Source organism: Aedes albopictus, chromosome 1 (genome assembly GCF_035046485.1).
Source record: "Aedes albopictus strain Foshan chromosome 1, AalbF5, whole genome shotgun sequence".
Lineage (NCBI taxonomy): Eukaryota > Metazoa > Arthropoda > Insecta > Diptera > Culicidae > Aedes > Aedes albopictus.
Window position 1 is genome coordinate 151,202,066 of NC_085136.1, and position 23,467 is coordinate 151,225,532.

Here is a 23,467-nt window from a genome sequence, read left to right on the forward strand (position 1 = left end):
CCAGAGTTTAGTGGAAACCCGGAAGACTGGCCGCTTTTCTTTTCGGTTTTCAACAGTTCCACTCAAATGTGTGGATTTTCAAACGAAGAAAATATGCTGCGTCTCCGGAAGTGCCTTACAGGAAGGGCGTTAGAAGCAGTCCGATGCCGACTTCTCCATCCGTCTAACGTCGCCGGAGTGATGTCAACACTGAAGATGTTGTACGGAAGGCCGGAAGCAATCGTTCAAGCAATTGTAAAGAAGGTCAGAACTCTACCATCACCGAACATCGACCGGCTAGAGACGGTAGTCAATTTCGCGCTCACTGTTGAGAACCTGGTCGCAACGATCCAAGCTTGCGGAGTGAATGACTTTGTTTACAACGCTTCGCTACGTTACGAGCTTGTAGAAAAACTACCATCGTCTTTGAAGCTTGACTGGGCCAAATACTCGAGAAACACACCGATTCCCAATCTACTCGATTTCAGTACTTGGTTGTATTCAACAGCAGAGGATGCCAGCGCAGTGATGCCGTCGGTTAGCAGTGATTCTAAGCCTCGTTCCAACAAAAAAGATGGTTTTTTGAACGTGCACGCAGAAGGCGATTCCGATAGCAATCACGTGGTGTCATCGAAGGTGAAGCAGTATACTTCCGACGAAATGGAAAAAGAATGTCCAATTTGTAAATGCGGTTGCCCGAATATCGCAAAGTGTAAACGGTTTGCCGAATTCAGCTGCGACTCAAAATGCCCAAGTAACACACTTGTCACCGAAGAGTCACGGCGGCGCAGGTTTTTGTTGCGCAGATGTCACTGTGACTTACTTCTAGCAAGTAAGTGTTTATTTGTTAGAAGTTAGTCGTAGTGACTTCTGCGCAACAAAAACCTGCGCCGCCGTGACTCTTCGGTGACAAGTGTGTTACTTGGGTGGGCCGCTGTTCGCAAATGTAAACTGTGTCGAAAGTGCCTGCGAAGGCACAACGGTTCGTGCCGACAACAAAAGGCGTGCGGAACAAACGGCTGCACTTATCTACATCACCCGCTTCTCCATACCGTCGATAGACAGCAATCCAACGGAACGGCGACTGACGCAATCGTGCCTGCAGAGACAACACAACAGAGCTGTAATATTCACCAAAGGCAGTCAAAACTTCTTTTCCGAATTCTTCCAGTCCTTCTCTACGGGCCTTCAAAAACCGTGCGAACGTACGCGTTCATCGACGATGGGTCCGAACTCTCCATAATGGAACAGAGTCTGGCTGACGAGCTCGGCGTAGAAGGGCCAAAGACATCGCTGTGCCTTAAGTGGACGGGAGGTTCTCAACGCCTGGAGAATTCTTCTCAGAGAGTCAGTTTGCAGATATCCAGCAGTAACGATCAATCGAGGAAGTATCAGCTGTCGTCAGTACAAACCGTCAAAAGCCTTCAGATTCGACCTCAGACGCTATTGTACGGCGATATCCAGGAAACGTTCCGGCACCTCGCAGGACTACCGATTGAGTCGTATGAGAATGCGTGCCCTCGAATTCTCATAGGCCTGGATAATCTCAATCTTGGTCACCCGCTGAAGAGTCGAGAAGGCCGGCCGCAAGAGCCTATAGCCACCAAAACACGACTTGGTTGGACTTTCTACGGAAGCTGCATTCCTGAGGGTACAACAACGAATTCCGTCAACTATCACTCTCTTCAGGTGTGCGAGTGCAACCAATACTCGGACGAAGACCTGCACCAAACCGTAAAAAACTATTTTTTGCTCGATAGTATCGGCATTGTGAAACCAGATAAGCTGTTGCAATCGCAAAACGACCAACGGGCACAGATACTCTTGAAATCGCTCACCAAACAACGAGATGGGCGGTACGAATCAGGACTACTCTGGAAGTACGATACCGTTCGACTTCCAGACAGCAAACCAATGGCACTGAAGAGATGGGAATGTCTGGATCGGAGGATGAAGAACGACCCGCAGTTAGCGAACGTAGTCAGAGCGAAGATCGAAGATCATGTATCGAAGGGATATATCCGAAAGCTGTCCAACGAAGAGGTTAAAATAGGATACCCCCGCGTGTGGTATCTCCCAATATTTCCGGTAGTGAACCCAAACAAACCCGGAAAGACAAGGCTCGTTTGGGATGCAGCTGCAACTGTCCACGGAGTATCTCTGAACACCGTCTTGCTGAAGGGCCCAGACCTGTTGACTTCGCTACTGTCAGTACTAATGCAATTCAGAGAGTACAAAATCGCCGTGTGTGGTGACATCCGCGAAATGTACCACCAGATCCTGATGCGGAATGATGACCAGCACTGCCAGCGCTTCTTCTGGAAGGAAAATATAACCGACGTCGAGCCTAGTACGTACATCGTTCAAGTGATGACCTTCGGAGCCTGTTGCTCACCAAGTACGGCGCAGTATGTCAAGAACGTGCACGCAAGCAAGTTTCAGCAAGAACATCCGGCTGCCGTTGAGGCTATTGTGAAGCGACACTACGTCGACGATATGCTTCTAAGCGTGGAGCAGGAGGAAGAAGCAGTTCAGTTGACACGAGACGTGAGGGAAATCCATGCTTCGGCAGGCTTCGAAATCCGCAATTGGTCATCCAACTCTTCTACTGTATTGGCGGAATTAGACGAACCTTCTACAGCTGAGAAAAGTTTCGGCGAGGATGGCTGTGTTGAGAAAATTCTCGGCATGTGGTGGAACACGTCTACAGACTGCTTTACGTTCAAGATTTCAAACCGCATAGACGAAGTTTTGCTGTCAGGAGGCCGCTGTCCTACAAAACGGGAAGTCCTGCGAACTTTGATGATGGTTTTTAACCCGCTAGGCTTCATTGGCCATTTCCTAATGGTGCTGAAAACGCTTCTTCAGGAAATATGGCGGTCTTCAATCGGCTGGGACGACGTGATCAACGATCAACATTTCGAAAAGTGGTTAACCTGGTGCGCAGCTTTGCCTGAAATAGCAGAACTTCAAATTCCTCGTTGCTACCGTTCCCTAACATCTACATCTGAAGACAACGAAGTTCAGTTGCATACGTTTGTAGACGCGAGCGAAGCGGGCTTCGCAGCGGTGGCGTACTTGAGATTTCAAGAGGGATCAATCGTTGAGTGTGCGCTATTGGGGTCCAAGACAAGAGTTTCACCACTGAAGTTTTTGTCAATCCCACGATCCGAACTTCAGGCTGCCGTTATTGGAGTTCGCTTGGCACAAACCGTCTGCAGCACACTATCGTTCGCTGTAAAACATAGATTCTTCTGGACGGACTCTAAGGACGTGCTTTGCTGGCTAAATTCTGATCACCGTCGTTACAGTCAGTTCGTTGCCTTTCGAGTTAGCGAGGTTCTAGAAGTTTCGGATACACGCGAGTGGAATTGGATTCCAACCAAGCAAAATGTGGCAGATGAGGGAACAAAGTGGCGACATAATTCGGATTTGTCTTCATTGAGCTCTGGTTCCGAGGTCCGGAGTTTTTATGGAAATCAGCTGAGCATTGGCCCTCCTCAAAGCATCACTTTGGAAGCACAACGGAAGAGCTACGTCCACATCTGCTTCAGCATACGAAAGTCGATGAATGTGCAGTCGACATTAGTCGATTCTCTGATTGGCAAAAAATGCTTCGTTGCACTGCCTATGTACTCCGCTACGTTCGAAACTTGAGGCTTACCGTTCAACAAGCAGATCGCAACAGCGGACCGTTGAATAGCCAAGAGCTGAGAGATGCAGAATACTATCTGTACCGCGTGGCACAGCTAGCTGCCTTTGCCGATGAAATTACAATCCTTTCGAAGAACAGGAACTCGAAAAATCCGGACAAGCATTTGCCAAGAAGTAGCCCTCTTTTTCGTCAATGCGTCTTTCTGGATGAAGTTAAGGTTATTAGGATCCAAGGAAGAACGCAAGCCTGTTCGGTCATCGCCCGAGATGCAGTTCAACCAATTTTTCTTCCTCGCGACCACTCAATCACCAAGTTAATCCTCCTCGACTTCCACAAGCGGTTCAACCATCAGAACCACCAAACAACTATCAATGAAGTACGTCAGCGCTACCGGACTCCAAGACTGAAGGCAGTGTACAAAACCGTACGAAAGGAATGCCAAGAATGCAAAAACTACCACGCAACTCCACACCCTCCTTTCATGAGTGACTTGCCACTGCAACGTCTAGCCGCCTTTACACGACCATTTACCTTCATGGGAGTGGACTACTTCGGTCCTATGATCGTTACTGTTGGACGCCGTTCCGAAAAGCGGTGGGGAGTCCTGGCAACTTGCCTTACGATACGCGCAATCCACTTAGAACTAGCCCACACACTGACAACTGATTCTTGTATATTGGCGTTACGCAACATTATGGCTAGAAAAGGGGTTCCCGCTATTATCTTTAGCGATCGCGGCACCAATTTCCAGGGTGCAAGCAAAGAGCTGAAGGAAATTTTGCAGAATGTCGACCAGGAACAACTGATGAGCGAGTTCACCACACCAAGCACTGAGTGGAGCTTCATACCACCAGCGTCCCCACACATGGGCGGGGCTTGGGAGCGCCTGATCCGGAACGTAAAGTCGAATTTGTCCAGACTACAATGGAGAAGGCTGCCCACAGACGAGGTGCTGAACAGCACTCTAATTGAAATCGAGAACGTAATCAATTCAAGACCACTGACCGAGATCCCATTAGAAAACGACGAATCACCAGTGCTGACACCCAACCATTTTCTCTTGGGAACGTCGAACGGACTGAAACCATGGGTGCCATACAGTGACAGTCCGTCAATGCTTCGCAACAGCTTCAAACAATCGCAGATTATGGCTAACGAATTCTGGAGGATGTGGTTGAGAGACTACTTGCCCGTGATCACACGCCGCCCCAAGTGGTTCACCAAGGTAGAACCAATTCAAGTCAACGATGTCGTAGTCATTGTAGACCCGAAAGCTCCTCGTAACAGCTGGCCACTAGGACGGGTAATCGCGACCAGACCAAATTCGGACGGCCAAGTAAGAAGAGCTACAGTGCAGACTAGTCAAGGCATCTACGAACGTCCCACTGTGAAGTTAGCAGTGCTCGACGTAGGCGTTAAGGACCAATGCGCTCCAGGAGAACCTTCTGCGCATTCCGGGGGGACTGTAAGCGCGCCCGTCGATCAGCGAGCCCCTCGTACTGCTACTACCACCAACGCTACCTAGAAATCAGCTACCACTTGAATGACACCATCCATCATTCCCGTTGTTCAATTTGTCATACGTGATGATAAGCAGAAATTTGTGAGCTGAGACAAAACGGTTTAGCTAAACTGATTTGCAGAAAATACTGTTTAATAGCTGGCAAATATTTGGTATACTATACTCCCATGAATCAGTGATTACTCGAATATCAGTGCTCTTTATTTGATTTAATCTAATAGCTTATAAGGTGAGGTGATGCAGATCATGAACATTATTTGCTATTTATTGTGAATTTGTGATTAGACTTTTTCACCGCAGATACGTCTAGGAAGTAGTGAATATAGTTGGGAAATTCTACTGTCTGAATCCACGGATTGTAGGTGGTACAATAAGGTAAAACCACTTAATTACTCTTGAAATCGCCGTTTGCTTAACAAAACGTTATATAACAGGCCAACGTACACCGGCGGTAGGGATGCTCTAGACTCAGTTGTATCGTAAACGTTGAAGACAAGCGAATTACTAAATGTAAGTTAATGGGTAATGGGAATGACTACTAAGAAAACTAAAATTATATTTTCCTATAGGAATTTGTAACTCTCTCTCTCTCGGTAATAAAGATTTAATGAATTCGGATAATTCTGGCGACGATCGCAGCTTTTCTTCCAACACATATAATACAAGTACCCAAGCAACACACATGTTATATAAAAGGTACGGCAGCGCAAGTTTTGGTTGTATAGAAGTTAATTTTACGTTATTTAAACACAATGTTAAAATTACGTCAAATAAACTTCTATACAACCAAAACTTGCGCTGCCGTAACTCTATTTTAACATGTGTGTTGCTTGGGTAGTGGGAGATAGATTTGCAGCACATCAGCGATATCTGAAGCATTATTTGTTTTATATTATATGGTGAGGGCCTTCAGATCAACGCTCGTAACAAAGAATCGGCTACACGTGAAACGCATTATAACGCGTTTTGGTAGTCATAGAAGATCAGTTGATTCACAAAAGGACATAAGACATTTCTATCTAACTGCCCTAACCCAAACAAAGAATATTGTGCAATTTTCATTGAAATATATCACATGTACATAGAAATAAAATGCGGACTCGAATGAAGAACAAGTGGTGTACACTACATTTGCAGCTATATCTCCAAAATGTTCTAGCATAACATAATCTCCATATATGTATATGATAACACAACTAATCCCCTTGATAAAAACATTTTGGTTTCGAAAATCCACCCACTGGGTCAAAAGCTATAGGTAAAACTATTCAAAAAAGTTGTCCACATCCTTTAAGGGTTAAGACATTTCAGAAATTTTTTTTCTGCACAGTTTAGCCTTTACTTTATTATCATTGGTTATACTGCCGTTCTACGCATAATTATCCCATGTTATATGGGATTCCCATATAACATGGGACAATTGGGCGTGGAACGGCAGTATAAGATTCATGTAAAGTTTGACAAAAAAAGTGCAAGCAAGTAAAATTTCCCATAATAAAACCCATTCAAATTTCAACCGTGTTACAGAGCGCGATGGCTCAACCAGTTGCATCAAAATTGTGCGCAGTAATTTAAGTGCTATAAAATTAAAATTTTTCCTTACAACGTTGATTCATCCTACTGTATAATTACGCCTCAGGAAAATGGTGTGATTTGCAAGATCGCTTGAATTTGTATCAAAATTTTGTTCTTTTACGCATATGTATCGCTTGCATCGATTTTGTTTTGTTGTAATTTTAGCGATGCATCTAATCCTGATTCTGCAACACTGCCGGTAATCTTAGGTGTGGTCAGAGCTTGGTCAAAGACTATTTTCCTGCTGCCCGTTTATCTGGTTATCGAACATTTTTGATGATTTGATATTTCGCATGCATGGGTTTGGTTCACTTTTTAAACTGGCCACTTCCGGCTAGACATCTGGAAACGGTTCCGGAACACAACCGGTTCAGATATGTTATTTAGAGGATTGATTGGTGATTATCGGTGATATATAGCTTGTTTAGCGTTAAGCGTTTCGACCTACTATTCATCATCAGAAGCATTTAGCAGGATTCACTCCTTCAGCTTCGTCAGTTCACTATATTAGCGATTCAGATATGGTCTGAAACTATTTTCCTGCTTACCGTTAATCTGATTATCGATAAAGCCGCTTTTTGGTGTGTCGCATGTCTGGGTTCGGTTCATTTTTTAATTGGCCACTTCCAGCGGAAAACCTGGAACCGGTTCCGGAACACAACCGGATCAGATATAGTCCTGCTTACCGTTCATCTGGTTATCAAAAAAGTCGCTCTTTGATGCGTCGCATGCATGGGTTTGGTACAGATTTATAGTTGGCCTCTTCCGGCGGGACACTTGGAACCAGTTCCGGAACACAACCGGTTCAGATGTGGACTGAAACTATCTTACTGCGTACCGTTCATCTGGTTATCGAAAAAGCTGCTCTTTGATGTGTCGCATGCCTGGGTTTGGTTCACTTTTTTAATTGGCCACTTCCGGCGGGAAACCTGGAACCGGTTCCGGAACACAACCGGTTCAGATATGGGCTGAAACTATTTTACTGCTTAACGTTCATTTGGTTATCGAAAAAGCCGCTCTTTGATGTGTCGCATGCATGGGTTTGGTTCACTTTTTTAGTTGGCCACTTCCGGCCGGACACCTGGAACCGGTTCTGGAACACTATCGGTTCAAATATAGTCTGACATTACTTTCCTGCTCACCATTCAACTGGTTATCGAAAATGCCGCTATTTGACGTGTCGCATGCATGGGTTATGTTCAATTTTATATTTGGCCACTTCCGGCAGGACACCCGGAACCGGTTCCGAAACACAACCGGTTCAGATATAGTCTGAGACCATTTTCCTACTTCCCGTTCATCAGATAATCGAAAATGCAGTGGTTTGATGGGTCGCATGCATGGGTTTGTTGCATTTTCATATCTGGCCCCTTCCTAGGGTACCGGTCCGGAACACCTAAATGGCCATAACTCCGGAACGGCTGGACCGATCTGAACCATTTTCAATAGGAAACAATGGGGCAATATACCGCGTCGAATGAACCATCGGTCGTTGAAATCGCTTCATATTTACTATCTAAAAATTAGGTGACCTTTTTGTACACATACACACACACATACATACACACACACACACACACACATACATACACACAGACATCATCTCAACTCGTCGAGCTGAGTCGATTGGTATATAACACTTGACCCCTCCGGGGGCTCTATCAAATTTTCGTTTTTGGAGTGAACATATAGCCTTTCGGTACACCTTGGTGTACGAGAAAGGCAAAAAATAAGTAAGTCTGAAATTTTGCCCAGTGATACTTTGGGCCATTCCCTTCAATTTGCTGGGTCGGTTGAAAACATCCATCGGGGGGTCTAGAACAAAATTTTTTTTTGAAGGTTTCTCATGCAAAAACAGTTAAAAGCGCATATTGTAAATTATTGCATCTCCTACAAATATTCACAACTTTTTTGTCTTTCAGGATAGAAGCATAAAATTTTCAGGCGTTTCGAAGTAGTATGCGTAGATGACTGTGTGAAAATTTCATTAAAATTTGTAGAATGGTTTTCAAGTAATAGCAAAACTATCAAACTATAAAATACTAAGCCTAATAGCAAAAGTCCAACAAAATATCTATATTTTTTATATAATAATACATGAAAAATTTTTAATTCTAAGGACCTTGAGTCATTATGATGGCGGTATGTACTGTGAAAACTTGTTTTTCAAATAATGAACAATTACATAGTCAAATACATGAAAGGAAAACACACACATTGCTATTATGTAGCTTTTGACTAAACTATTAATTATTTATCTCAAGAACGCGGTTTTGCGTATACATGTTCATTTGTGCCATTTTTTTAATGATTAAGGTCTTATATACGTATCAGATTGCAAGCGAAAGGCTTTAGAAGAGCGTGGCGCAATAATTTGGATTACAAAAAAACTGTTTGTTATTTTTTCGAAAGATATAGATTTATGTTGAAAATATTCTACTAGTAAACGACGCCCTAACAATGATCAATCACTCTTCCTCATGCTTGGAGGAAACCACAGAAAATATTTTTGAGACATATGCAAATCGATAAGACTATTTAAACCATTGTTATCTTATTGTTTTTCCTTGGCTTTATACTGAACAACAGCCTAATTTTCATGCCTAATGTAGAAATATGTCAATAAGTACACTCATTGCACAATTATGGGTCACTCAAGGAACAACCACTTCATAATATGAATCGTTTTTCATACAAAAATAACACTTTCATTATTTTTATTTTATATTCTCTTCATTGAAACCCCCTTTTATTGTTTTAAATAAAAATCTGCTTGTAAAATTCACTTTAGGCGGAGAAAATTACTAAAATGTTGGTTAATAATGAAAACCACAATAATGGGTCAAAATTGGCTGTGTAACAATTATGGGTCAATTTGTTGCCTATTATGGGTCACCCAAGAGAAATCGGCTCAAAAGTAATGTTTTGTCTATTTTTTCAATGAATGATCACTTATTCTTGATAGATCAACTATAGTAGAATCCAAAACTGGTCTCAAACCTCTTAACGAAGCGTGTTTTCACGATTTGAAATCAATTTTTCAAAATTGGGACAAATTCTCCAACACAACCACCGATAAATGCCTAAAAGTATGCAATGCCCATGTACGCAGAACTGTCAATATTATGCTGTACAAAAGGTGACCCATAATTGTGTGATTTTCGGTGTTCCTTGGCACAATAATGAGTCACTTAAATTTTGCCTGAAATAAGCTTAAATTAGCTGCAGTCACATGAATTTCTACATTTAGAAGGTAAATTATACCTTTGTTCTGGTGACGATTCTATTTCGCACTTGAAAATCATTAAATCTCGCTTTTACAGAGCTTACGAAAGAATCGCATGCACTGTCCGATATTCACAATCGAAGTGTTACTTTGACAGCTAGTTTTGCGCCGAACAAAAAAATATTGAAAATATGTATGTTTTGATGTATAAGCCCGTGTGCGATACGTACACAAAACAAATCAACTTATGTGCGAAAATTAGTAATAGTTACCAAAAGCTTGCAATTAATTAGTATTTATCTATTAAAGTGGAAAGTGACTAATAATTGTGTGTGACCCATAATTGTGCAATGAGTGTACTCCGTTCTTTTAACTCTTCTTTCAGAACTTATTACACTAGTTTACAAAATAAAACGAAAGTCGTGAACTTCTGTCCACGACCAAAATTTTTGAAGCATAATTTAGCACTGATTTCGAAACCGTGCTTCAAAAAATTTAAAGTAGAACAGTTTTTGTGTTTTAGCTCAATATCGAGTTTTACAACTTTTAAAAATATGGAATTTAATAAAATTCAAATATCTTGCGTTTTGTTCAACCAATTTCAAATCTTTGTCCATAAATTAAAAGCTGAATATAATACCATTCGAACATCTGCATGAAGGTTTTGCGTCAGATTGATGAAAATTAAGATATTGGCGAGTTTTGGGGACGATCTCCTTAAATTTTAGCAAAATTTCCAAAAAATTATGAAGAAATGTATTTTTTTCAATAAGAAGAAAACAATATAAAAATTCTTTCTCAACGTTTATTTGACATATCATATGTGGGTGAGATACAGTAAAAAATTCAGCTCAATCGGAGCATTGATTACGGAGAATGAGATGTGTGAAGTGAGCGACTTTGCTTAAAAATAGAACAAAAATCGATTTCAAATCATCAACCTTGTATGGAAAGTCGAAAAAATTTCCGCTCTACTGTAATTTTTTTCTCTCACGTTTTCGAACTCAGGGCATGATTCTACACCAAAAACGATCATCAGCTTACCGAGTTCAAAAATGCTGTAAACTAGTGTTATCAGTTATTTGTTAATAAATGGTGGCATAAGTAATAAGCATCATATTGCTATTAAATTTAAAGACAAACCTAAGTTTAGGTCCAACAGCTATGTCAAATGTCGTGGAATAATCCGGAAACTATGTTTAGTACCGTAAAGTAGCCCTTGATCGAATATTGCCCAACTGAATTCTGTTTTGATTTCAGTTCTCGTTATTGTGTCCTGTCTTGGTTTAATGTGGACTCATACCCACAACTTCAATGTTATTATGAGGTTTTTAACAGAGTTAACTTGTTTTTATTCATTGACTAAGGTGAAATACTATTTAATTTTGAGCTTGTAAACATTAATGCCAAAATAATTTAGTTTCTATACTTTTTCTTCGAAACAGAGATGTTTCCCAATCCTCGAGTGGTTTTCTTGGCTTACCAAATAACATTCAAATATTTTTTTTAGGGAAGGCCGACAAGCTCAGCAATCATGATATGTAATTGTGTTCATTATAGGGTTCGTAATAGAGGCATACTTGTACTTGTGAACATGTATACGTAAAACCACGTTCTTGAAATAAATGATTAATACTTTAGTCAAAAGCTACATAATGACAGTGTGTGTTTTCCTTTCATGTATTTGACTATGTAATTGTTCATCATTTGAAAAACAAGTTTTCACAGTACCGCCATCATAATGAGTCAAGGTGTTTAGAATAAAATATTTTTCATGTATTATTGTATAAAAAATATAGATATTTTGTTGATCGTTTGCTATTAAGCTTAGTATTTTAGAATGCGTTTGATAGTTTTGCTATTACTTGAAAGTCATTCTACAAATTTTAATGAAATTTTCACACAGTCATCTACGCATACTACTTCGAAACGCCTAAAAATTGTATGGTTCTATCTTCAAAGACAAAAAAGTTGTGACTATTTCTAGGAGATGCAATAATTTACAATATGCGCTTTTAACAGTTTTTGCATGAAAAACCTTAAAAAAAAATTTGTTCTAGACCCCCCGATGGATGTTTTCAACCGACCCAGCAAATTGAAGGGAATGGCCCAAAGTATCACTGGGCAAAATTTCAGACTTACTTATTTTTTTGTTTTAAAGTTGCTCTATAAACACACCGTGCTCGGTTTGTGGCTGCCGCTCTCCATGCTCAGTCGCACCCAATGATCGCCAGGTCAAGCTCCACCTGGTACGCCCATCGTGCTCTCTGCGCTCTACGCCTTCTTTTGCCAACCGGATCAGTAGCAAATACCAGCTTTACAGGGTTGTTATCCGGCATTCATGCAACATGTCCTGCCCACCGTATCCTTTCGGATTTGGCAGCCTTCTGGATACCAGGTTCGCCGTACAGTGCAGTGAGCTCGTGGTTCATCCTTCTCCGCCACACACCATTATCCTTAGGTGGGAGCCTAGGATTCTTTCCTAAGCAAACTATATCCACATATCAGTGCCCAAGTAACACTTTTTAGTCAAATGGACTAGAAGAGGGTCTTACAACCATCATAAAACCAAAATAAAAGGTATTAGGTTTTAAAACGGTTCTCAAAACCTCTTCAAGGTTGATAAGTCTGTAAAATGTTACTTGGGTGTGGACTTTGGACACCTTTGGCACCGGGAGGTGACCGAGCGTGAGATCTGCTGGTCCTCTTCAGAGATTCCACACATCCGGAAGCAAATTTGTACAAGCGATATGTCACCGCTTCCAAAGTGTCACAGCCCAGCTAGGAGTGCCTCTGAGACATCAGGAACGTTCCCTTCCTGATTATGGTATGCATGATGATTGATAACTGAGATGGTACACGCTTAGGTAACTATGTTTAAGTGAGCTGATGGCCATGGCATTCTATCCTCTTAGTTGATTGATTTGTCTTTATTATAGAGACTTTCAGCTCTTGGCAAAAAATCTTCTTATAGTAAGGTCGGGTGACACTGACTTGAAACGGCGGCTGGGCCAATGTCGGCGCTGTCTCCCGTCCCATAAAACCGTGTCATGGCCTTTAAGTATGGTCCTGATCTGTGCCCAGCTTAGGTAACTAACTAGGTGGAAGTAGTTTCGGATGAGCACTCCAGATTAGCGCACTCGGGTAGCCTCCCTGCATGCATAGGTAACCAGCAGAATCCTTGGCGACTACTTCATTTGCAGTGAGGGACAACGGCTTCAAGCGGGACTCCACAGCCATGACTTCGAAATCCATCAAAAGTAATAACGTGATCGAGAATGGAGTAGCGGAAGGAGCGGCTTTGAACCTATTCGCACGTGGAGGTTTGGCTAGATCGCCACTACGAGGGGCTGGTGCACCCCCTAGAGAGCAAACGGCAGGTAGTTCAACAAGTGGAACAAGCGGAGCACGAAGCGGCACAGTGCCGGCCGAGGAAGCACAGATGATCGGTACGGACCTCACGCGGGCGCTGAGCCGCAATATCAGCGGGCTGATAGATCAGTCAAATGTTAAGTAGATGTTGTAGTTGGCAAACAGCTGGGCGAGCTGATCGGCTACACCAGCGGGCGGAACAACATCAGTAGGGACCTGAAACAGAGCCTGCTGAAGTCTCGCAAATCGCTGGCTCTGGTCAAGCAGGAGTATGATCTCCTGGTGAAGGAATGGATTGCGGCAGACGCGAGCAAGGAGGACAGTCCTCCCAAACGAACAGCTTCCTCTTTGCGGGCAATGTGACGATGCAGCATGAAACCATGCAGCTTGCCGGGGCTGTAGTGGAGAGGTCAAACCGCCCTTTAGCTTGAGCTGCACGGTCGAAGCCTGCTGTAGAAACGTGGACAAGGAAGCGTTCGGTGCTGAAGAAGATGGCGGTCATGAAAGGCACCTGTAGATAAGAGCCCTAACGGCAGAAGCAACTCTCCGGTGTGAAAACCTGGACGAGATTGCCGATGCAGAAGAGATTGCAGCCGCATTTAAATAGCAGTGCGAGATAGCTGTACCAAGTACATCGATCCGCCTGCGAAAGGGCCCGGCTGGCACGCAGATGGCCATGTTCAAGCTCCCCCTAAGGGGAGGCGAACAAGTAAAGTTGGCTACCCTTCCCCATTCAGGAGCTTGAGTGCAACGGGTAGTCTAAGTACTAGCCAGGACCTGGGCCTTCGAGGGAGAGTGAACAACTTAAGGCAGTATCCAGTGGAATGCTTACCATTACCAAATGGTCGCCTTTCTTTCAAATGCGGCAGATTACCCTTGCTTTCCACTCCTCCTCAGTAGCTGTTCGGTATCCCAGATCCTGACTATCAACCGGTGCAGACAGGTGGCCAACTTTTCTGGGCCCATCTTGATGAGTTCAGCTGCGATACCGTCCTTTCCAGCTGCTTTGCTGGTTTTGTGCTGGTGAATGGCATTCTTAACTTCCATCAGCGTGGGAGTTGGCTCATTTCCTTCTTCTGCTGTATTGACGTTGTCGTTCCATCCGTTGTCGTGGTCACCCGTGCCTACGTTCTCCACGCCATTCAGGTGCTCATCGAAGTGCTTATATTCTACTTTTCGATCACCTCACCTCTGTCCTTCAAAAGGCCCCTTCATCCTTATCCCTGCATATTTCGGTTCGCGGCTTGGAGCCATTGCGGGATGCGTTAAAAAGCTTCTCCTAGAACTTCCGTGTTTCATGGGAACGGCACGGCACTTTCATTTCCTCACAGTCCGCTTCTTCCAGGCTGCGCTTTTTCCCTCGAAAGAGGCAGGTCTGTTGCCTCCGTTTATGTTTGTAACGTTCCACTTTCTGCCCGATTCCTTGCTGCAGTATAACCGCCATGCTGCGTTTTATCTCCAACATCGCTCTGCACTCCCCAACCATTCGTTTCTTCGACTCCTTTCCACGTACCCGATGACGCTCTCAGCTACGTCTATGATGGCTACTTTTACTGTTTTCTAGAAGTCCTCTAGAGGGGCCACAACGAGCGCGTCCTCGTCTGGCAACGTTGCGTTAAGATTCTACGCGTATAATGAGGTGACATCCGCTTTAGTCGCTCTAGGTTGTACCGTGGCGATCGCCGGGACCGTACATTATTGATGACGGAGAGATTCGGGTGCAGTTTGACCATCACCAGAAGATAGTGGCCGGAGTCGATGTTAGCGCCACGTTGGGTCCTAACGTCGATAATGTCGGAGAAGTGCCGTCCGTCAATCAGAACGTGGTCAATTTGCGATTCCGTCTGCTGTGGTGATCTGCAGGTGTAACGATAAGGGAGGCTGTGTTGGAAGAAGGTGCTACGTATGGCCATGTTTTTGGAGGCGGCGAAATCAATGAGAAGTAGGCCGTTTTCGTTTGTTAGCTGGTGGGCTGAACTTTCCAATCGTCGGTCTCAATTTCTCCACATGGCCTAACCGAGCGTTTCAATTTCCTATGATCTAGGATAGGATGTGACAACAGAAATTCGCCTGCCTTGTTATTTTTTCGTTTGATTTTGTCGAAGATGAAAATCCAGTGCTGCCACTTTACGTTAATCCAAATCTTTCACACAAATTAATTTCAACGATTGAAATTTGGATGCATATTTCGCGCTATTTACAATTGGAATAGCGTAGCTTGCAAGTAAAATTGATTTCAAATGAAAAGTTTTTTCATTTATAGTGAAATATATCAAAAAATCAATTGATTTTGTACCAAAACAATGAATTCTATCAATGTTCAGACAAACGAGTCACTTTAGGATGATTTACATTTGAATGCCGACATATTTGAGTCGATTAAACTTGAATAGAAACATATAATTAACATATAATTAACCTGCAAACTAGCAACACGGCCAAACCAACAACAAAGCGATCTGATCGCAGCAAACGGATATCATTTTCGACCAATCAGCGGCTGGTCTCTGTTTGACAGCAAAATGATCTCAAATCGGCTGACTACGTGACGCATCCTTATCGTAGCCTATGATGATCTTAGCGTCGTGGATTGGGTAGCGATACTACTCACGTTCGAGCTGCGCGTAAAATGTGTCCTTAATCCAATTGTCACCATCAGTGCTTCCGGAGTGTGGACTGTGCACGTTTATTATGCTGGAGTTGAAGAATCAGTCCTTGATCCTCAATCTGCACATTCTTTCGTCGATCGGCCAATAACCGATCACGCGCCTCTACACCGTGTCCAATAAGTTCTCATACAAAATCAAATTCAATTCATTTCACATCTGTAATTAGGATTTTCAAAGTAAATTTATTTATTGAAAGGCCAACTAACATACATCAAATACAGCATATGTTTCGGTAATAACTGTCCTTTATCCTTCTCTACTGATCGCTTATGAATTGGTTACACGATCTTCCATAAGGTTGCTCGTAGTTTCCAGCCGGTACCACGCGGAGGTAGGGATAGGAGTTGCTCGGCAGAGGCTAGTGACCTCAATGGGATCTGTATTGCGCGAATTACCCAGTTCTACGAACCGTGAATTAGGTATGGAAAAATAGGCTACAAAGAGGGAGCAGAATTCTAAGGTTGTCAGCTTATTTTAGAACACTTAACCAAACTTTTCTCGCATCAAAACTTTATCTCTACTAGCTGTGTACATTGACGAGTAGCACTATGATACCTTCATTGCTTGAGACCGATACGGATTTTCGGTTCACCTGCAAATAGGTACTGTACTACGCCGCACCTACCGACCCTATATTGGCTCTGATACATCCTTGTTTTATTGTAAAACTAACCACTACTTTGGATCAATATATAAAATTTTCATTTTTTCGTTAACTTTGGCAAAACATCTCGTGGTATTCTATCATTTTTCATATTTTCAGCTTGTGATTGCCACCCAATTGGATCGTCTGGGAAAAATTGTAACCACACTTCCGGTCAGTGCACTTGCAAGGAAGGCGTGACGGGCCTAACGTGTAACCGATGCGCCCGAGGTTACCAGCAAAGCCGATCCCATATCGCACCGTGCATCAGTAAGTATGGTTTTGCGCTACATATTCATATTCATACACGTCACCGCCGTTCATTTCATAGCATCCACCATCATGATATCAGCAGCACCACGTCACAACGCTATGCCGCCGCCGGTACGGTGCGGTTGTGTCCCGTCCGTGATGCACATCACAAAGGGTTCGCTGACCTTATCACTCAACCGGTGACGAGGCGGCCGGGCCGTTGTTGCTCTCCTGACAACGGCGACCATGATGGTGCGGCGGTGGGTTAGACGGTGTCCCATGAAATGATTTTGCAAAATTCATGATTCGCATCATAATTGCTTTCCTTCCTTCCACCCAACAGAGATTCCACGAGTGACGATGGTCAACCACCAGGCACAGAACACCGCGCCGGATTCCTACCAGTATGATCCAGATGCGAGTGAAAGTACCAAAGAAAGTGAGTAATTAATTGCCGTGTTTTCGGCCCGCCCATCTATCATAGGAAGAGGGACTTGGGGAAAATGCTTCGTTGGGAGAAAACATTGCAGAACTCGGTTCTTCAGCACTCTTCGTATGTGTCCTCCGCATCTCTGCAAGTCTCGCTAGAAAAATAAAAAAACTAGAAAAGTAATCGCTCCGACTTAATGGGCTCGTTAGTGGCTCATTTTGCCCCAATCTCCTCCAACTTTCGTTCTGTCGTTCGATTTTTGTACGACTGAAAATCCCTGGGCAAGGATTACTGCTCAAGTCGATCCCCTTTTTGCTCGTCGCCATGGCGGCAGCAGCACTGATCTGCGTTACAAACGGCTAGTGGCTGACAAAGAAAAAGCACATCACGTAGAAGCGTCGTGATAACTCACGTTCACACACGAATCCATCCTTTGGAAAGATTTGTGAGATTTTGTAGAACGGTTGGAATCGTTCAACTCGTGATTCCTGAGACTCGTTTAGATATTTAGGGTGGTGATGGCTTCGCGAGGGTGGTGGCAGCACAATGCGCAAGTAGGTATGCGAATCCATCAATCAATGTTTCGAGAATGTGTATAAAGTGTCGACAGGTTTGTGAAAAAATAGGGGAAAATGCTGTGCCAGGAATACATGGTTTGAATGAATGGCATTTAGGTGATAGCATAGATGTTGTGCAGCAGACTGTTGAGAATGAGATACCTATATTTATCAAAAACGTAGCTATAGTGAACAGAGGCACTGTGCAGTGTTGGTAAAATCACACTCAAGGCAGACTCATGAACCGCTCCTGCGTGAGCAAACTCGCGCGCGATTCTGAATCATTTTCTCACGCGCGAGATTTTCATGCAAAATCTCGCTCTCACGAGTCAAGCGCCGAAATCTCGTTCGCTTGTAAAACGAATCCAAATGAATTTGAACGGCATTCAATGTTATTGTACGCTAGATTTGCTTTTGTTCTATCATATAATCCTAAAAACTTTGATGTAAATAACAAGAACACCAAGAAATAAAGCAATGAGTGAAAGCGCGAGTCAACTCATGCATGATTTTTTCGGCGGTGAGTTTGGCGAGTCAAGAATCGCGCGTGAAACAACTCAACCATGAGATTTGAGAATTTGAGTTTTTACCAACACTGGCACTGTGGACATTTTATTCTTATTCGTTAATTTGGCAAGCTTACTCATCAACAAGCATGTAAGTGGTCGCCAGGAAATTTTTTACACCTATGATACTCACTGTAGAACTTGAAATATTTGTTGAGTGAAATCGGATTTCATACATAGATTTAAATAAATTTCCGAAATCAACGGTTGAGAGTCGTTAATGTCGTAATTTCAGTTCAACGTTTGCTGCAGATTTCGTTCCCGCCCTGTGTATAGCGTGGCCGACACACCTCCACTTCCGCTTCCGAAATTCTGTCGTTATCGACTTTTGATGACACGACGATGGATGTCCACGTTGGGGATCCAATTGTGAGGCCAACATGCTTCGAATTTTATACCGCAGGCAACTGTTGACAAAGACCTGCAGCCGTTGAGTGTTATCTTCAGATAAGCATCAGGTTCTACTAAAGCTGTGTTCACTTAGAATCCGGAATCATGTCACATTTTCTAGTGGCGCTCTCAATGAACATAATCATCATTCTTTTGCAGCACTCTGATCATACACTTATCCTCTTTAAATGGTGAAAATTTCATCGATTTTCTTGCAACAATTGAAAAGTTATTTCAGACTGAAGACAACAGGAGGAAAAAAATCTTGCACAAACACATTGAAAATTTAGCGTGGTCAGGTACGACAGTCGCGAAAAATGTTAATATCGTCAAAACCATTATGTGTTATGTGCACAGATGTTGTTAACCATGGCATAAGGAAAAGTCCTCGGAAGAAAAAAGCTTGGGTTCATTGATAAATCTGCTTTGAATTTGAAGATTTGGCACGAAGTTCAAACTCTGGGCATGGTTTTTTCGCAACAAGATGATGAGAACCAATTTATACAAGGATGACAGCCTCAAGAATCGCGTACTGCTTTTCAAAAACGCACACAAGGGATATGTAGAGGTTTTACCTATTTTAATGAGCTGCCATGACAGCCGGAGACGTTCAGTGGTATCGTCACAGATGGATAGTGTTTATCAACGAAAAAAAAAACACTCAAATTTCGCGTTTTCTCAATTCGCTGAATTGCCCCTCATTTCGCAATAAAAAAAAAGTTTGGCAATTTTTCTTCGGAATCCTAGTCAGACTAGTCAAGGCGCTCAGGACACTGCATACATACATTAATTCGTTCAACATCATTAAGACAAGACATAATCAACAATAGTACGCCACAATACTCGGTTCGTGGCTGCCGCTCTCCATCCTCGGTCGCGCCCAAGCCACCTCGAAAGTATCCCCGTCTATCGTAACATTACTACCCAGACGGATCCGGTCGTGTTCGGTTCCGCCTACCAGCATGTACTTTGTTTTTGAGGCATTCACCACCAGTCCGACCTTTGCTGCTTCGCGTTTCAGGCTGGTGTACAGCTCTGCTACCGTTCCAAATGTTCTGGCAATAATGTCCATGTCATCCGCAAAGCACACAAATTGATCGGATTTTGTGAAAATCGTTCCCCGGCTGTTGAGCCCGGCTCGTCGCATCACACCTTCCAGCGCGATGTTGAAGAGTAGACATGAGAGTCCGTCACCTTGTCGCAGTCCCCGGCGAGATACGAATGAACTGGATAGTTCACCCGAAACCCTTACGCAGTTTTGCACAACGTCCATCGTTGCTTTAATCAGTCTAGTCAGTCCCAGGAAAGCCGTTTTCGTCCATGATTCTCCATAGCTCTGCGCGGTCGATACTATCGTATGCCGCTTTGAAGTCGATGAACAGGTGGTGCGTTGGGACCTGGTATTCACGGCATTTCTGGAGGATTTGCCGTACGGTAAAGATCTGGTCCGTTGTCGACCGGCCGTCGATGAAGCCGGCTTGATAACTTCCCACGAACTCATTTGTTTTAGGTGACAGACGATTGATGATGATCTGGGATAGCACTTTGTATGCAGCATTAAAAATAGTGATCGCCCTGAAGTTCTCACATTCCAAATGGTCGCCTTACTTGTGAATGGGGCAGATTACCCCTTCCTTCCACTCCTCCGGTAGCTGTTCGGTTTCCCAGATCCTAACTATCAGCCGATGCAGACAGGTGGCCAACTTTTCTGGGCCCATCTTGATGAGTTCAGCTGCGATACCATCCTTACCAGCTGCTTTGTTGGTTTTGAGCTGGTGAATGGCATCATTAACTTCCCTCAGCGTGGGAGTTGGTTCATTTCCGTCCTCCGCTGCACTGGCGTCGTCATTCCTTCCGTTGCCGTGGGCTCCCGTGCCTACGTTCTCCACGCCGTTCAGGTGCTGATCGAAGTGCTGCTTCCACCTTTCGATCACCTCACGTCCGTCCATCAAGAGGCCTCCGTCTTTATCCCTGCATATTTCGGCTCGCGGCATGAAGCCGTTGCGGGATGCGTTGAGCTTCTGATAGAACTTCCTTGTTTCTTGGGAACGGCACAGCAGTTCCATTTCTTCGTACTCCGCTTCTTCCAGGCGGCGCTTTTTCTCCCGAAAGAGGCGGGTCTGCTGTTTCCGCTTCAGTTTGTAACGTGCTGCAGCATTACCGCCCTTGCTGCGTTCTTCTCCTCCAAAACCGTTCTGTACTCTTCGTCGAACCATTCGTTCCGTCGATTCCGTTCCACGTACCCGATGGTGCTCTCGGCTGCGTCGTTGATGGCTGCTTTCACTGTACTCCAGCAGTCCTCTAGAGGGGCCTCATCGAGCTCGCCCTCGTCTGGCAACGCGGCTTTGAGATTCTGCGCGTATGCTGAGGCGACATCTGGTTGCTTCAGTCGCTCTAGGTTGTACCGTGGCAGTCGCCGGTACCGTACATTGTTGATGACGGAGAGTTTTTGGCGCAGTTTGACCATCACCAGATAGTGGTCGGAGTCGATGTTGGCGCCACGATAGGTCCTGACGTCGATAATGTCGGAGAAGTGCCGTTCGTCAATCAGAACGTGGTCGATTTGAGATTCCGTCTGCTGTGGTGATCTCCTGGTGTAACGATAAGGGAGGCTGTGTTGGAAAAAGTTGCTACGTATGGCCATATTTTTGGAGGCGGCGAAATCAATGAGTCGTAGGCCGTTTTCGTTCGTTTGCTGGTGGGCGCTAAACTTACCAATCGTCGGTCTGAATTCCTCTTCCTGGCCTACCTGAGCGTTCAAATCTTCTATGATGATCTTGACGTCGTGGCTTGGGCAGCGGTCGTACTCGCGTTCGAGCTGCGCGTAAAATGCGTCCTTGTCATCATCAGTACTTCCGGAGTGTGGGCTGTGCACGTTTATTATGCTGAAGTTGAAGAATCGGCCCTCAACCTGCACATTCTTTCGTCGATCGGCCACCAACCGATCACGCGCCTCTGCATATCACCCATCACGATAAAAGCTGTTCCCAGCTCGCGTGTGTTGCCGCAGCTCTGGTAGATGGTATGATTACCTCTAAACGTTCGCACCATGGATCCTGTCCAACACACCTCCTGCAGCGCTACGATGCCGAACCCGCGGTCCTTCAGTAGATCGTCGAGTATGCGGGTGCTTCCAATGAAGTTGAGAGATCGGCAGTTCCACGTACCGAGTTTCCAATTGCAAGTCCTTTTTGTTCGCTGGGGTCGTTGCCGTTGGTCTCGGTTCGTATTATTCTGTTGCTGATTTTCCGTTACAATAGTTTTTTACGGCTGGCTCGTAGGGCCTGACCCCAACCCCCTACTTTCCGGAGGACCATAGTGCACAGTTGAGCTTAGAGTCCTTCCCTGGCACTCTGGCGTAGATCAGCCGCCCCTAACATGGGGATCAGACGCTGTTGTGAGTCGCTCCTCCTGGAGAACAGACGCTCAGGTTTGCCGAAGCAAGCCCCCCCTTCTCTGTCAGCCTACGATCAAAGTTCCCACCGGGGTTGGTTACCCGATCTTCCCTAAGGTTGCTCATTGTTTCCGGCCGGTACCGCGTGGAGGTAGGGATAGGAGTTGCTGGGCAGAGGTTAGTGGATCACAATGGGATCTGAATTGCGCAGCATACCAAGCGTTTACCGTGCCAGGGCACTGCATAGATGACCTGATTGTTGAACAAACGAGCGGAAGGGGTTGTTGCTAAAATTTACCACCGTTGTGCAGATTTTCAGAGAGGTCAACACTGAAAAAGGGAGAAAATGTGTGAAAAATAAAAATAAACAATTTCAATGATGTTTTTCCATGAAAGTACAATAAATAACCTTTGTTTTGAGGGCTTCACCTTTTATGTTTGTTATTCCATCCCTAAGATATACGTGATTTTGTCATTCCGGATTCTAAAGGGGCCATTCATAAACCACGTAGACTTTTTGGGGGAAACATAGCTGAACATAGCTTTATTGGCGCACAGCAGTAAAGATTTCACGTTTGAATTAAGTCTTTGAATTTTGATGCCTCGACTAATCCCACTGTTACGTCTCTTAAACTCGCAAAAGCAGTTCTTTTTTCTCTTCTAAGCAATGGGTGTGGGGATGGCGTTAATCTGCTCAACAGTCACTTGAGCGGGAGAGTAGTATGGAGCTACACCTGCAACAGGCAATGAAGGAAGCAGGACTACATCCCCTATCCACGTTCCCATTTCAGTCAGGCCCTACGTCTCTCCGGGACCACCTAGAAAGCATTGTCTCGGAGAGGGGCTAGTGCACATCGCACCAATTAGGTTTGTGGCGTAGCCTTGCAGAACGACTCGTTCTTTTCCCGGATGGCCTTACCATTCTCTTTGTCCTCGGAAGGTGGATAGGATCGACACACACCTGCTTCCAATTGCACCACAAGTAACAAAAACTGTCACCGCGTTCACCGCGATTTGACCTCCTGAAGGGCCTGGATTTGGCTGAGAACACAGAAGGGCTTACCGATATGGCGCCTCCATCTGTCCGGTTATTACCAAGGCCCCCCTTCTATCCGCGGGATCGGATTCAACTCAGTAGATCAAAACCACCACAACGACGATTTCTGGAAGTTCTCCGCGTGGCCACTTATAACAAAGTAGGGTCGAGATCGACCACAGGGCATTGATATGACCTGCG

General features: G+C 44.3%; 1 protein-coding gene across 5 annotated transcripts in view; it reads left to right on the forward strand.

The window, feature by feature from the left end:
* LOC109418683 (netrin-B) overlaps positions 1-23,467 on the forward strand; it is a 286,837-nt gene that overhangs the window by 250,105 nt on the left and 13,265 nt on the right. For all 5 annotated transcript variants that reach the window (XM_019692908.3, XM_019692917.3, XM_062845596.1 and 2 more), the window contains exons 4-5: positions 16,762-16,911; positions 17,237-17,332. In XM_019692908.3, coding sequence (XP_019548453.2) covers positions 16,762-16,911; positions 17,237-17,332 — 246 coding nt within the window. The remainder of the gene's footprint in view (positions 1-16,761; positions 16,912-17,236; positions 17,333-23,467) is intronic.